Raw genomic sequence first — 14,596 nt, forward strand, 5'->3', positions numbered from 1 at the left:
CAGCCAGTGACTTTTAGCAGCGACTCCACTACATTTTAGTACCACACGGCTCAGGTACAAAGGATCTGACCACTTTTATATACGCCATCCGTGCTCTCCGTTTAGCACCAGGCTATGAGGACAAGTGCCAGTGCCGGTTGGGTCCGGTGCAATCTCCTGTACATGCTGGATGAATTTGGTGCTACCTGAGCTTCGAAGTTTCTTTTTTTACCGTATCCTTAAAGAAAGGTAAAACGATAAACGATAAATGATTTTGGAGATGCGGGGTATCGATCACCGTGCCTCTCGCATGCTAAGCGAGCGCTCTACCATCTGAGCTACATCCCCACGTTCATTTGCGTATATTTTTACTCCCTCCTAAAACGTGGTAAAAACGAGACGAAGAGGAGTGGTCTAGTAGGATTAACCTGGTCACAGTATACCCCAAGCTAGACAGATAGGAGTATGAAAGTCGTGCACCTCGCTCCAGGCTTTAGTGTGTCTATTTTGTCAGTTCCGTCAGACCAAGATGCTGCGCATTGCTGTTAATTTTCACCTCCGGTAATAATTCTGAGATCAGAGATCGATCGGCACTGCTTGGGGGATTTGGTCATCGCTGGCTAGCTCTATTAATTGGTATCTTCATGGCGTGCGGCCGACGGGCTGTGCTATGTCGCCGTTGCAATGCAGACTGCAGAGCGATATCTGGACTTGGTCAGACAAGGCTCCCTGCATATTATCTCTTTTCTTCACCGCGTATGTATTGTACACTAACAAACTCCAAAATGAAATCCACATATTTTGACTCTCCGTTTCTTGAAATCACCAGCCAAAGTTGACGCGCAGATACATTCATACATACACGCACTGATCCATCGAAGCTCAGCTGCATCACCTATATAACATGCCCTCACTTACCACATTCCACCACAGCCTCGATCATTCACAGCAATACCACCTCCACTTCACGACATCAATTGATCGTCCCAGCACAGCAGCTGACATGGCATCCCAAGTCGTCGAGGCCCACCGCGCCGCGGCAGCGATCGTGCGCGGCGACGACGCGGCCTGCAGGAAGAAGTCGGTGGAGGCGTTGGAGGAGCTGGGCCTGCCCACAGGGATCCTTCCCCTCGAGGACTTGGAGGAGTTCGGGTACAACCGTGAGGCCGGCTTCATGTGGCTGGTGCAGAGGAAGAAGAAGGAGCACACCTTCAAGAAGGTCAAGCAGACTGTCTCCTACGCCACCGAGGTCACCGCCTTCGTCGAGCCGGGGAAGCTCAAGAAGATCGTTGGCGTCAAGACCAAGGAGCTCTTCATCTGGCTCTCCGTCGTGGAGGTGTACGTCGAGGCGTCGGCTCCCGGCAAGGTCACCTTCAAGACCGGCGCCGCGGGGCTCTCTGAGACCTTTGATGCGGCTGCCTTCGCCCTGGGAGAGTGAGGATATATCGGAAGGAGGCATATGTCTGCGTTGTTCTGCCCGGTGTGAATGCAGTGTTCTTCAGTCAGTAGTCACGAGTTAATTCTGCTGCAGATGCAGAAGCTTTGTGCCTGGTGTTAGCTCTTGTGATGCTTGTAAGCTCTTTTTCCTGTTCCTTTTTTGAATGAATAAGATCTCAGTTCCTAAAAAAATTCATGATGCACGCAACGCAAAAGTAGATGATGTCAAAAAATTTAAATAGAAAGGCTCGACTAATTTATTTATCTTTTGAGCGAAAGGCTCGACTGATTAATCCGAGGTACCAACATGTTAAACGGACCTGCTGCGTACTGAACCGATGGGGGAAACTGCAACGACCAAGCTACTTGGGCTGTTGTTCTCTACTGGGTTGGGCCGCCTGGACCGACGCAGCCCAGGCGCAGTCTTTCGCGAGGTTGGCGCTGGGCACATCCGATGGCTCCTTTGCAAGGCGGGGAGCAACAGGTTAGAAAGTTTAGTCCCACCTAGCGAGATGAAAGACAGTTTGACTCGCTTATAATCATTCTGCTACCAACGATCTCTTTGGACATCCGATAAATTTGGAACGATGCAGAGAAGACTAGCATGGTCCCTGCGCATGGATGACACGCACAAATCGAGAAATGGTCTAAATTTTTTAAAGATTTTGCGCGCTGGTCCTTGGACAGTTATGTTTCTTCTTACATATATAACCCCGCATTTTGCAGTCTGTGTGTCATGTTCTATACCAGAATGGTCCTTATGCTTTCATAGTTTTGCAAGGGTGACACGCACAATTACAGAAACTTACAGAAATGGTCGTTTGTTTCCATAGTTGTCGCAGTGCTGGGTTATGGATGGTTATGTTTCTTCTTGCACATATACCCTCACACCTTGTAGGTAGGTCCTGCTCTTTGTTTTATAGGGCCCTTACAATTTCATAGTGTATTATTGATTTGAAAGTATTCATATCTTGTTTCACTCCAGCAAAGTGCGGTTTTTTACCAAAAGTGCCCCTACAATTTCATTGTGTATTATTGATTTGAAAGTATTAATATCTTGTTTCACTCCAGCAAAGTGCGGCCGATGTGCCTTCGTTCAGAAATAAGTGACTCAATGTATTTGGATTCACATATATCTATATACTAAAACACGTCTAGATATATACTAAAACACATTTAGATACATAGACAAATCTGAGTCACTTATCTTTGGATGTAGGTAGTACTAATTAATAGGCGTTGCTTACCAAGAAACTTTGTGCCTTGGTAGAGGCAAGGAAACTTGTAAGAATATAGTTATGAAATGATAAATAGACCATAATGTTTTGCTACAGTAGTTTTGTTTCTTGCGAGGCCCTCCAAAATCCTCATGATGTGAAAGAAACATATGCCATCGGAAAAAAAAGGGTACATATACTGAGGATTCTAACTTTTTAGAGATGCTAGGTAAATTGAAAGAAAGTAAAGAAAGAGACAGAGGACTTGATTTTTGTAAACGGATGAACCCTTCACATCGAGCAAAGTCCTTGGCTACCGGTTCCTGTGTTCATGGTTGGTGTCACGTGTGAACGTAATTAACATGGGTTGCTTACTAAGAAGGCGAAGTATCCGGTGAAAACCATCTCTACGGTGCAAACTGTGAAAACTCCATTGAAAAAAATTCAAAAAATTCTCAAAAAATTCACATATGTTAGAAAAGTGATGTTTTATATATTTGTAAAATTTCAAGTCCAAACTCAATTTCGTTTGGTAGCAGCGAAAAAGAAAAATTCTGCATGAATAGTGGTTTTTTCAGTGTTTGACACTATTCATTGTAAATTTCTCTTTTTAATTTCTCCCAAATGCTTTTGATTTTGAACTTGAAATTTTGCAGGTTTGTAGAACATCACGGTTCCAACATATGGTATTTTTTTAAAAAAATTTTGAAACTTCTAAACGTGATTTTTATGGAGTTCGCATGGTTTGCACCGAACGAGGATTTTCACTAGATACTTCGCCTACTAAGAAACATTGTGCCTTTTTTTTAAACTAAAGAAACATTGTGCCTAGTTAAACCTGTAAGAGTAAACTACCGAATAATACATAGACTTTGTAAATGTTGTGTCTGCTAGTTTTGTTTCTTGCATGGCTTGCGTGAAACTTTGGGATATCAAATATTCATAAACTACAACGAAAAGAAAATTAAGACGCATATAATGATAATGATAGATATTTTAACTTTTTTGTGGTAGAGATGCTAAGTACGAGTTTTGCTAAACTGAATTCTACTGATATCCTTTCCTGTTTTACTTGGATTTTTTTTCTTCTGAAAAAGACATAAAGGTCTACCAAAAGTATAAATCACCTTAAACATAATAAAAAATGGACCATTGTACGACCGCTATCACCGTCATAACAAGCCAATGATGTCCTAGTGTCGCCGCTCCCATACCGGAACCAACTCGAACTAGTCAGGGATATAGGGGAAGTTCCAGTGCATGTGCTCCTAAGGACCAACGTCCTAGACCCGTGACCGTCGTTGTCAAACCCTTGAATCGATACGAAGAACCCGACACCATATTTCGCGACACGGACGCATGGCAAGAAACCCTAACCTCACTGCCCCTGAGGGGACAAGGGAAATCTACGCCGCGATCGTCGATCTTGATGGACAAACTCAGGGGAATCCGCAGGGCGCCGCATCTTGAGGGCCAAAATATTTTTCACACACGTCCTAATGTTACGAAGCACCACCAGAACGAAGCGGTTGCAGGGAGGGAGACCTTATTCCATGTCGATGACGACGCCATCGTCTGGTTGCCGCAATTTTGTGATAGACGAAAACACCTATCAAGGTCTCTACGCGAAAAACACTGCAACTTCCACCGAGTAGATTGGGACATTCTTACACATCTCATCAGTGCAGCAGGTGGAGGAGAGACCCAACAATATATCGGTGGAGGAAGAGTGACGACCTAGATATGTTTCTATGAGAGGAAGAAAGGCGGCTTATTTCCTGTCTATGCCCGTACTAGCATATCCGGAATAGTTTTACTTGGAATTTTGACTCGCCATGCAAAAATAGTTACTCATTTACCAAAGGAAATTTTGAAGCAACTAATTAAAGTACTAGCCGGATTCCTCAAAAAAATCCCAATACACAAATAATTGTCATACGGGGTACCGCGAACGTACTAGGCGGTAGGTAACACGATCGCAAATCACATACAACCTCGTAGTCTGCAGAACAAAGATCGAGCAAAACTGGCGGAATCGAGCAGACGTGCGGACACTGCACGGGGGCACAGCAGCTCTTCACGGGTCGTACGAACCCAGTAAAACCCGTGAACCGCCCGCACGCCCGCAGGCAAGCCAAGCCAGCGGACCGGATCATGCGAAGCCGTTTCGACCCGGTTGACTGGTCTCCGGGTTGCTCACTTCGACCCGAAAAGCCGTAAACGGGCTGGTTCGCCGGGCGGGGTCAGGGCGGGTTCGATCCAGCAAACCAACCCACTCACGCACCCACAAAGCTCCAAGTCGAAATCATCGAGGAGGCGGGGGCCGTGGCGGCGCATCGGTGAACTGGGCGCGGCTGCTGGAGTGGAGGTGGTGCGCGCCGGCGGCAAGGGCACGGCGGAGGTGTGGGCTGGGCGCTGGGGACGCGGAAGCCCGCGTCGACGAGACGAGCGCGGCGGGCCCGGCGGCGCATCGGCTTCCGTCGCCGACGACGGCGACGTCCACGTCGGTTTTGCTCGCCGTACTCAGCAGCGCCCAGCGTGGCACAGGTGACGCAGCGGCCTCGCCTCCGTCTCCTCCTCATCCCTGTTCCTGTTCCTTTCATCCGCCCAGAACTCAGATCGGCGTCTTTGAGTTGAGCCTCTAAACAGTAAACAGTGCCTGATTAAACAAGAGTTTCTCGATGGTGGCATAGTATGATATCAGTATGGCTTTTGGTAGTTAAACTTTAGTGTACCATGCTCATGATTCACAATAGTATGTAGGGTTGCAGAAATGGAAGTACATCCTAAATAATGCTTTATTACTTTTTTTTGTACTTTAGGATGGCACAACTGACAAACTATAGGGTAATAACTGCTCCCTCCGATCCTAAATTGTTGTCGAAATATTACATGTATCTAGACGCTTTTTAAGAATAGATACATCCATATTTGGGCAAATTTGAGTCAAAAATTTAGGATCAGAGGGAGTAGGTGCTATGGCTATGGGCTCCGGATTGCTGGTACTAGCAAGAGTAGTTTCTGAAAATGCTCTGTCGGCAGGTGATCGTGCATGGTTTTGGCAGGGAATGAATGCACTTTCCTTCTGTTTTTTTCTTTGATCTCTAATCTTGTGCGCTGTAAACCAAGGTTTTCACTATCGGGATACAAGGCAGTATCGTGTTTTTTTCCAGCACTATCTTATCATAGTGTCACACAATGCTATGGGAGTTTTAGTTCATAAACATAGTTCATTTATGGATTATGTAACAAATTTTTTGTTACCATATAGGACTTGGACTCTGTGTTTGTGAAAGTTAGAACTCAGAACAGGTTGAGTCCTTCAATCAGGTTTCACAAACAGTTCAAAGAAGAGGGAGCGTGATCTGAGTGTCTGATGCTGGTGGTGCTTCTGGCACGGCAGGAAGTAGTGTCAGCAACAAAGAAGAGTTGGCTGGTACTGCAGCTACACAACTGAAAATAGGACCCAGAGAGAGTGACACTGCAGCTACACAAGAAATATACGACACGCCGCTGATCCTAGTGATACTGAAATGGCTGATGAGCCTAGAGATCCAGCCCTTCATGATTCCAAAGAACTAGGAACCATGCAATCCTTCGAATGTGAAGGAAAACAACCTGGGGATGTTTTAGACATACGCAACAGGTCAAAGGTTGTTAAAGGAGTAGAAGCCAATTATGCTCTGAAGCTTGCGAATAACCCTGCAAAGAGATCTAAGTTGGATGAACACAAAGTAGCAATGCTGGGTAAAAAGCGAGCCAGGCAAACTGTGTTAATTAACGACGAGGATGCAAAGCAAGCATGCATAACGAGAATATCAACACCCAGGATACAGTCTCGTGGTGTTGGTGAAGGACCTGTAGAAACACAAAACCAGCTGGTTATCAGGGATCAGATGCAATCTGAAACGATGAGTTCAGAACGAAGTAACTCTGCAGCTCCAAATGACCAATATGCTGAATCCAATGGCGATGACGAGTTGGTATCCCAGAGCTGGTCAAAGAAAATGAATGCCGAGGAACCCCCCTCAGATGGGTATCAACAATCTGCGCCAAGACAGGCTTCTTTGAGGCAAACCATGGATTATAAGCAGATGAAGGGAAGACCAGTCTTTTCTCAGAGAGCAGTCGTAACAGGACAGAATACTGCAGATCAAAAACTCGCTAACAAGAAGTCTCTTGTTTCCAAGAAACAGGTTTCAGCAAAGAATACACAGTATCAAGACACATCTGTGGAGCGACTTCTACAGGAAGTGACAAGTGATAAGTTCTGGCACAATCCAGGTTAGTTCTCCTGCATTATCCATGTTTCTTGTGGATCTCTTTGGTTTAACTAACACGGTAAGGGCATTGCTTAATCTGAAAATTTATATACTGTGCCATGATGAATTGCATTAAATTTTTTGTACTTGCTTAATCTGAAAATTTAACTGTCCACTGCTTGTGTTATGTATCCAAGTAGAGCTATTTGTGTTTCTTCTCAGGTTTGATACTGTGGCACTCCTTTTTTGTGTGTGCATGCCTTGTACCTAATGGCCGCATCTTCCTTGTTGAAAAAACTACTATTTGTGTGTGTGCCTTTAATTTGACAAAGCACGTTTTATATATCTCATATAAACAGATGAGTCAGAACTTCAGTCTGTTCCTGGAAGCTTTGAATCTGCTGAGGAGTACATTAGAGTTTTTGAGCCTTTGCTTTTTGAGGAATGCAGAGCTCAGCTATACAGTTCCTATGAGGAGAGCCTCGAGTCTGTATCAAGGAATGCACATGTAATGGTGCGTGTGAAAAATGTGGATAGGCGTGAAAGAGGTATGTTTTCCACATTTTTTTATTGATGGCATTTTTTTGTAGGAAACATAATAATGATGTTCTCTCATTTCTCAACACAACCATCTGACTGAATTATGGTTATCTACTCCAGGATGGTATGATGTTGTTGTTCTACCAACACATGAACATAAATGGACATTTAAAGAAGGTGAAGTCGCAGTTTTGTCATTCCCTCAGCCTGGTTCAGGTAGCTCTACTTTATTCATCTCTTAATTTTGTACTAAACATCATTTTTCTCTCTCAAGAAAGGGTTTCGATAAGTGCGCTAATGTACCCCTTCCTTTGTCTTTTAGCTGCCCAATCAAGTAATACTTATAGGAAGACCGTTGGTTCAAATGGAGATGCTGAGTCAGAGCGTGGACGGCTTGTTGGTAGAGTCCGGCGCCATATGCCTAATGATACACGTGATCCAATTGGAGCAATTATCCGTTTTTATGTTGGGAATTCATTTGATTCGAGCTGGTACCCGATGTTCGCTAATATCACTATTTCTTAGCTGTGCTGCACTGATAAAACACCATACTGGATGATGCATTTTAACTAGTGTTTGCTAAAGTTGGTTTTATTGAAACCTTGCTGCTAGTTCCTTGCAAATGCATTTATTATTCTGAATGCTCATGCTTTTGGATTATGTTAGTACGAAACTTTATACCTCTGATTTCTTTTGTTGATTAAGAGTTCTTTGTCGACTCTGTTTCCTTCATACTTGCGCATAGTATCAAGGATGAATGAGATTTTCTTGAAGGTAGAGTTATCATATTTATTGTTTTATTCACTGCCATAGTTCTTTTATCAAGGGTTACTTGTCATGAACACTTGGTTTTTTTTTTCACTTGCAGTTAAATTCAATACTCCCTCCGTCCCATATTAAGTGACTCAAATTTGCCCAAATATGGATGTATCTATGCCTAAAAAGCGTCTAGATACATGTAATAGAAAGTCACTTAATATGGGACGGAGGGAGTAGTTGGGAATGCGTGCAACATCTGCTCTGCAACTCATTGTAGCTTCCTAGTTTTTACTCGAAGCTGACAACCGTAGAAACTTATTGCCCTATTGGGTGAATTTAAGATACATCCCAACTAAACCTTGATCATCCTAGCATGCTTTGTTACAATGTTTATGGGCATATTAGGTTTTAGCTGCTAATTTGGTAGGTTCAACACGTATTTCTTTGCTAACTTTGATTATGAACACTAACTATTCTTGACAATTTCTCCATTGTTTTTATATATGTTAACTGGATCCTGTACTTTCAGTCGTCTTATTTTGTGTATGTTGTGTTTGCAGTAGCGAGACTAATGTTCTAGGGAAACTCCAACCTCAAAGCACCTGGTATCTAACTGGCCTTGGTTCTCTTGCAACAACACAAAGGGAATATGTCGCATTACATGCATTCCGCCGTCTTAATGTGCAGGTGATATATACTATACCCTGAATGCTATCTGGTCTTCTTGGTTAATATTTTTAGTCGATTTTGATCAAAGTCTTATCATCAGATGCAAAATGCCATTCTTCAACCAAGTCCAGAGCATTTCCCCAAGTATCAAGAGCAGCCACCTGCTATGCCTGATTGTTTCACTCCAAATTTTTCTTGTCATCTCCATCATACATTCAATGGGCCTCAGCTATCAGCAATTCATTGGGCTGCAATGCATACGGCTGCTGGCACAAGCAGTGGAGTAGTGAAGAAACAAGAACCATGGCCTTTCACATTGGTACAAGGTCCTCCAGGGACAGGGAAGACCCACACTGTCTGGGGAATGCTAAATGTTATTCATCTTGTTCAGTATCAACATTACTATGCTGCTCTGCTAAAGAAACTTGCTCCTGAAAGTTATGAGCAAGTTGGTGGTAGTGCTAGCAGTGGCTCAGAGGCTGTTGCTGCAGGGTCAATGGATGAAGTTTTGCAGAGCATGAACCAGAACCTGTTTCGCACTCTTCCCAAGCTTTGCCCCAAACCACGGATGCTTGTTTGTGCCCCATCAAATGCTGCAACAGATGAGCTGCTTGCTCGTGTTCTTGATCGTGGTTTCATAGATGGTGAGATGAGGGTCTACCGCCCTGATGTCGCCCGTGTTGGAGTTGATTCGCAGTCCCGTGCTGCACAAGCTGTTTCGGTTGAGCGACGGACGGAACAGCTTTTAATGAAGGGACGCGATGAAGTAATTGGGTGGCTACATCAGCTAAAATGCCGGGAGCAGCAGTTGTCGCAGGAGATTGCGCTTCTGCAGAGGGAACTTAATATGGTTGCAGAGGCTGGTAGATCCCAGGGTTCATTTGGAGTAGATCCAGATATGCTTGCTGAAAGGGACCGTAACCGTGATATTCTGCTTCAGAAACTTGCTGCTTCAGTGGAAAGCAGGGATAAAGTACTAGTAGAAATGTCACGCCTGCTGATATTAGAAAGCAGGTTCCGTGCTGGTAGAAACTTCAATCTGGAAGATGCTAGGGCTAGTCTGGAAGCAAGTTTTGCCAGTGAAGCAGAAATTGTTTTTACGACAGTATCAAGCAGTGGTCGCAAGTTATTTTCTAGCCTTAATCATGGCTTTGATATGGTTGTTATTGATGAGGCTGCTCAGGCCAGTGAAGTAGGAGTCCTTCCTCCACTTTCACTTGGTGCAGCTAGATGTGTCTTGGTTGGTGATCCACAGCAGCTCCCTGCCACTGTTATTAGCAAAGCAGCTGGAACTTTACTCTACAGCAGGAGTCTTTTTGAGAGGTTTCAGCAAGCTGGTTGCCCTACCATTTTGTTGTCAGTGCAATATCGGATGCATCCCCAGATCCGTGAATTTCCATCAAGATACTTCTACCAAGGGCGCCTTACAGACAGTGAAAGTGTTGTCAACTTGCCCGATGAGGCGTACTATAGAGACGTATTAATGGCACCTTACATCTTCTATGATATTTCGCATGGTCGTGAGTCCCATAGAGGCGGGTCATCTTCATACCAGAATGTCCATGAAGCGCAATTTGCATTGCGTTTGTATGAGCATCTTCAGAAGTTCCTTCGGGCTAATGGTGGCAGGAGAGCATCTGTTGGTATAATTACTCCATATAAGTTGCAGTTGAAGTGTCTTCAGCGGGAATTTGCAGAGGTTATGAATACTGCAGAAGGGAAAGATATCTACATAAACACGGTTGATGCTTTTCAAGGCCAGGAGCGTGATGTGATTATTATGTCATGTGTCCGTGCCTCAAATCATGGCGTGGGTTTTGTTGCAGATATACGCCGTATGAATGTTGCCCTTACTCGAGCCAGGAGAGCTCTATGGGTAGGTCTATCTCCTCCCAAAATATGCATCAAGAGCAATGTACTAACGTTGTTTCGCTCCTAGACTTGCGCACACCAATAATCTTTGTTGTTTTCTAGGTTATTGGTAATGCCAATGCCCTCATGCAGTCAGAGGACTGGGCGGCGCTGGTAGCAGATGCAAAGGCGAGGAAATGTTTCATGGACCTGAATAGCATTCCCAATGACTTCCTACCCATGAACAATTCTTCCAGCACCCGAGGCAGGAATTCTTCAAACAACACAAGGAACACGTGGACTGGTGGACCAAGACCGAGGTATTTCGACGTCCCTCCGGAACCCAGGATTGACATGAGGGCTGGCGAGGGCGAGGGTCCAATCTTTGTTCCAAGAAATGGTAGTTACCGAAATCTGAATGATCTGGGCCGTCCTGGTGACGGACCTAGGGATAATTTGCAGTTTGGGACGACCAGGCGGCCGAATCCATCCAATGGTCCAAGGTGAGGAAAGGATAATACATTACTGTCTGCAGCTTTTTGCATCGTAGGCGGCATCATGGAACAATGATGATGGATCAAGGCGTTGCCTGTTCAGATGTGCACCCTGTGTGGTGGTCATTAGCAGGACCAGATGACCAGAGGAATGATTCGTCATGAAATGAGTAGGCCTCTGGGGTTTGTTTGGCGGGTTGTGACCATAGCTGCCGGCAACTTGCTATTCTGATGGTGCTGTTTCAGGACACTCTACAGCTAGGATTTCGTCAGGCTGCAGAACAAAGAAAGGCGCTACCTCAGGCCTTCAGTGTTCTGGAACTGTGCAGAAACAGATCATGCCACACGAACGGGCTCAAACAAGATTATCAGCTGGATAGATTTTGTCACCCACTACAATACTTCGCCCTAGTGCGCTTTAACAGGATCCATCATCTTTCCATAGGTTTATACATATACACGCTACCGTATGGTGGGTAAGGATCAAGCTTTGCTGCTAGCTGTGAACATTTGCCATGGCGCAGAAAATCGCTTTTGCGGCATAAACTCCATCTACACGTACAAAGTCCGCATCTGGAAAAAGTTTAGTTATTTGAATCATCATTCAGCCTGCCCTGTTGCCGCCTGTGGTGTTCCTTCTGTTCGGCATTGCTGTTGGTTGAATCCTGAATGCTTTTGTTATATATGGCTGGAAGTTCCTTTTATGTTGGCAGCTGCGATTCGACGTCCTGATTCTGTACCATCTTGATGTCTGTAGTGCTCATGTGGGTGATCCGTACAGTTGTAAGACCTTCTCAAAATGAACAGGAATTTCAATTGTTAACGCGCTTCTGAACGGATAAACAGATCGGTTGCATAACAACACTGAGTTATGTAATGTTGCATCATTTTAATACCAACCTACTCCAGTTTGTAATTATGCGTCGCTAAAGTTGAGTCAACAGTCCGCCGGCAAAGAGGTAGCTTGTCCAAGAACAAGGATCGCACCGTACACACTGGACAGTGGACCCCAACTGTCAGATCAGACAAGCTGCCTCGCAAGACCAGTGCAGCAGTGCTTCTCCTGCTGCATGGTAAAAAAAAAAAACGAGCTACTGACCAGTGTGTTTTAATCTCTAGCAGAACCCAAGCTAGCTGTTGTCAAAAAGAAAAGAAAAAAGCTTGGTAGATTTGTGCGACTTGAAGGAGCCGAGCTCCAAGCCTCCCAATGGAGCAAGAGACGCTCTCCTTCCCATGGCGACGAGCATCGTCAGCCACAGATTCCGGCACAGGAACCTCAGGTCAGACCCCCACCCCCGCCCGTCTCTTCCTATTTGCACCTCTCGCGGCGTCACGGCTGCCGTTGCCGTCCGTGCAAGTAAGGTGCTTGACGAAATGCCTCTTAATACGCCAAGATTTGACGCAGGGTGGGAACCGCAGGGGCAGTCGTGGACGGACATCCCGTCGGACATCCTTGGCATCGTGGTGGGCCGCCTCCCCTGCGTGGAGGACCGCGCCAGGCTGCGCTCCGTCTGCGGCGCCTGGCGCGCGGCGGCGCGCCTCCACAGGCCGCCGCCGGCGCCGCTTCCCCTGCTCGTGTACTCCAACTTTGCCTTCTCCAGCTTCTCCCCCGACGGGGCCATGACGGGCGCGCGCCGCATCCCGTTATCCAAGGAGGTGGCGGCTGACGACGTCCGTTGCGTGGGCTCGTTCGAGGGGTGGCTCGTCGGCGTGCGGCTCAACAAAGGCCGCTACTTTGGTGATGGCAAGTGCTTCTTGATGAATGCTTTCTCCCGGGATGTTGTCCATCTCCCACCTCCTTCTGCATCCTCCCATTTCGTCGATGCCTACAGTAGTTCTCTCCCCATCGTCGGTGGCTCTGGTGTGGTTGAGTGCACAGTCAACTCCGTGCAATACGTGATGGCGTTCTGCAAGGTGATCTTGTCTTCATCACCTGATTCTGGGTCCAAGTGCACTGTGGCTGCCATCTCGGTGCACAGGAACGGAGCAAAGCTCGCTCTCTGGCGGCCTGGGATGACGTCGTGGTGCGTGTGCCTTGGTGGCTGCATCAGCAAGTTCAGTGATATTACCTTCTTCCAGGGGAAGGTCTACATGCTCAGCAAGCTCACCACCAACCTCTTTGCCATTGAGATAAAGGATGGCGATCACGGGCTAATGGTTTCTCGTGTCGAACGTTGTGTGGCTGAGCTGCCTGAAGTCAAGGATAGCTACGGACAGAGGTGGAACTTGGTAGAATGGCATGGAAATTTATTGCTTGTCGCCAGATACTTGGGTGGTGGTGAAGGCTGGCACAACATTTGTAAGGTCGGCATGTATATAGTGGATTTGAGCACAAAACCTTTTCGATTTACTGAGGTCAACACCTTGGATGGTGACTGTATCTTCATCAGTCCTTGCAGCAGCAAGTCATTTCATGCGTGTGAGTATGACGGGGTGGAAGACGATGTTATCTACTTCATTGATGGCTATCTGTACCCTGCTAAAAATGGGCCCCCTTTTGATAAGTTTATGTACAACTTGAGAGATGGTACATTGGCACCATTTGCTGCAGACATATCAGAGTACAACTTTCGGGCATCAGATGGCAAGCTCATGAGTCCAACATGGTTGTTTCCTTCTGAATGAACTGCTGCAGGTCAACTCTGATCTTAACCAGTCTTTAGTCTATCAGAAGTCCTGATGCTGCTTGGTGTTGAGGATCATGCTGTTTGCTTTTCAGGAAATAAAAAAAAGTGGTGTATGCTGTTGTCTAATTCTGATTATTATGATGCTTGTTGACTTAAACTATAGTATTCTGTAGTAAACTGATGTGTACTTCCTTTCCCAATTCCTATGTAGAAGGTCAGTTGTTTTATATTTGTGGGAAATCTTTAGTTAGGTCAGTGGTTTCATATTAACTGGATTGTAGTGGTTCGACAATGCTTCTGTGGCAGTTTCTTTTTATAGAAACCTTCGTAACAGTTTCTACTCTTGCAATTCTTAGGTTGTACTTCATTAGTATTTCTCATATTGGTCTATGGTGCCACTGGTAATGGTTAATTAATATAGTTAGTGGAATGCTATGTCTTCAAGCTTGGTTTAATAATGACAAGATATATAATTGCTTTGAACTATGGATTTGCTTCCTTCCTTATTGAAGCATGGTATTATCACTGTGAGTTAGAGCATGTGATAATATTTTATTGGACATCGATAATATTTGAAATTACTGAAATTTAACGATGGATAAGCACATAGGTTTCTTTTATATTTCTTCTAATTTTTAGCATATATTCAATGTTAGATTTCACAGTCAAGTTGTATGGGAGAGATGACACGTTTTTTTTTAAATATCACTGTTCATACAGTACATGTTGTAATTTCTTGGGTTTATGCGGAGCACCAACCT

At 45.1% G+C, this 14,596-nt stretch overlaps 3 protein-coding genes and 2 non-coding genes across 5 annotated transcripts; 4 read left to right on the forward strand and 1 right to left on the reverse strand.

Annotated features, from left to right (window-relative positions):
- Positions 1–254: 254 nt before the first annotated feature.
- TRNAA-AGC lies at positions 255–327 on the reverse strand. The gene has a single exon. It is a non-coding gene; the product is annotated as a tRNA-Ala (tRNA).
- Positions 328–888: 561 nt separating this feature from the next.
- On the forward strand, positions 889–1,608 carry LOC100846648. The gene has a single exon (XM_003577348.4). It carries the CDS (start codon positions 983–985, stop codon positions 1,415–1,417), a length of 435 nt encoding a protein of 144 aa, XP_003577396.1. The 5' UTR covers positions 889–982; the 3' UTR covers positions 1,418–1,608.
- A 363-nt stretch (positions 1,609–1,971) lies between these two features.
- Positions 1,972–2,073, forward strand: LOC112269034. Its single transcript, XR_002960625.1, has one exon. It is a non-coding gene; the product is annotated as a U6 spliceosomal RNA (small nuclear RNA).
- A 2,850-nt stretch (positions 2,074–4,923) lies between these two features.
- LOC100822262 (probable helicase DDB_G0274399) lies at positions 4,924–12,064 on the forward strand. The gene is made up of 8 exons (XM_010239281.3): positions 4,924–5,180; positions 5,905–6,917; positions 7,255–7,443; positions 7,556–7,651; positions 7,758–7,926; positions 8,755–8,881; positions 8,964–10,739; positions 10,838–12,064. Exons 2-8 carry the CDS (start codon positions 6,167–6,169, stop codon positions 11,219–11,221), a joined length of 3,492 nt encoding a protein of 1,163 aa, XP_010237583.1. The 5' UTR covers positions 4,924–5,180; positions 5,905–6,166; the 3' UTR covers positions 11,222–12,064.
- A 199-nt stretch (positions 12,065–12,263) lies between these two features.
- LOC100822572 lies at positions 12,264–14,184 on the forward strand. Its single transcript, XM_003575858.4, has 2 exons — positions 12,264–12,488; positions 12,614–14,184. Exons 1-2 carry the CDS (start codon positions 12,416–12,418, stop codon positions 13,831–13,833), a joined length of 1,293 nt encoding a protein of 430 aa, XP_003575906.2. The 5' UTR covers positions 12,264–12,415; the 3' UTR covers positions 13,834–14,184.
- Positions 14,185–14,596: the final 412 nt, after the last annotated feature.

This window comes from Brachypodium distachyon, chromosome 4 (genome assembly GCF_000005505.3).
Source record: "Brachypodium distachyon strain Bd21 chromosome 4, Brachypodium_distachyon_v3.0, whole genome shotgun sequence".
Classification (NCBI taxonomy): Eukaryota; Viridiplantae; Streptophyta; class Magnoliopsida; order Poales; family Poaceae; genus Brachypodium; species Brachypodium distachyon.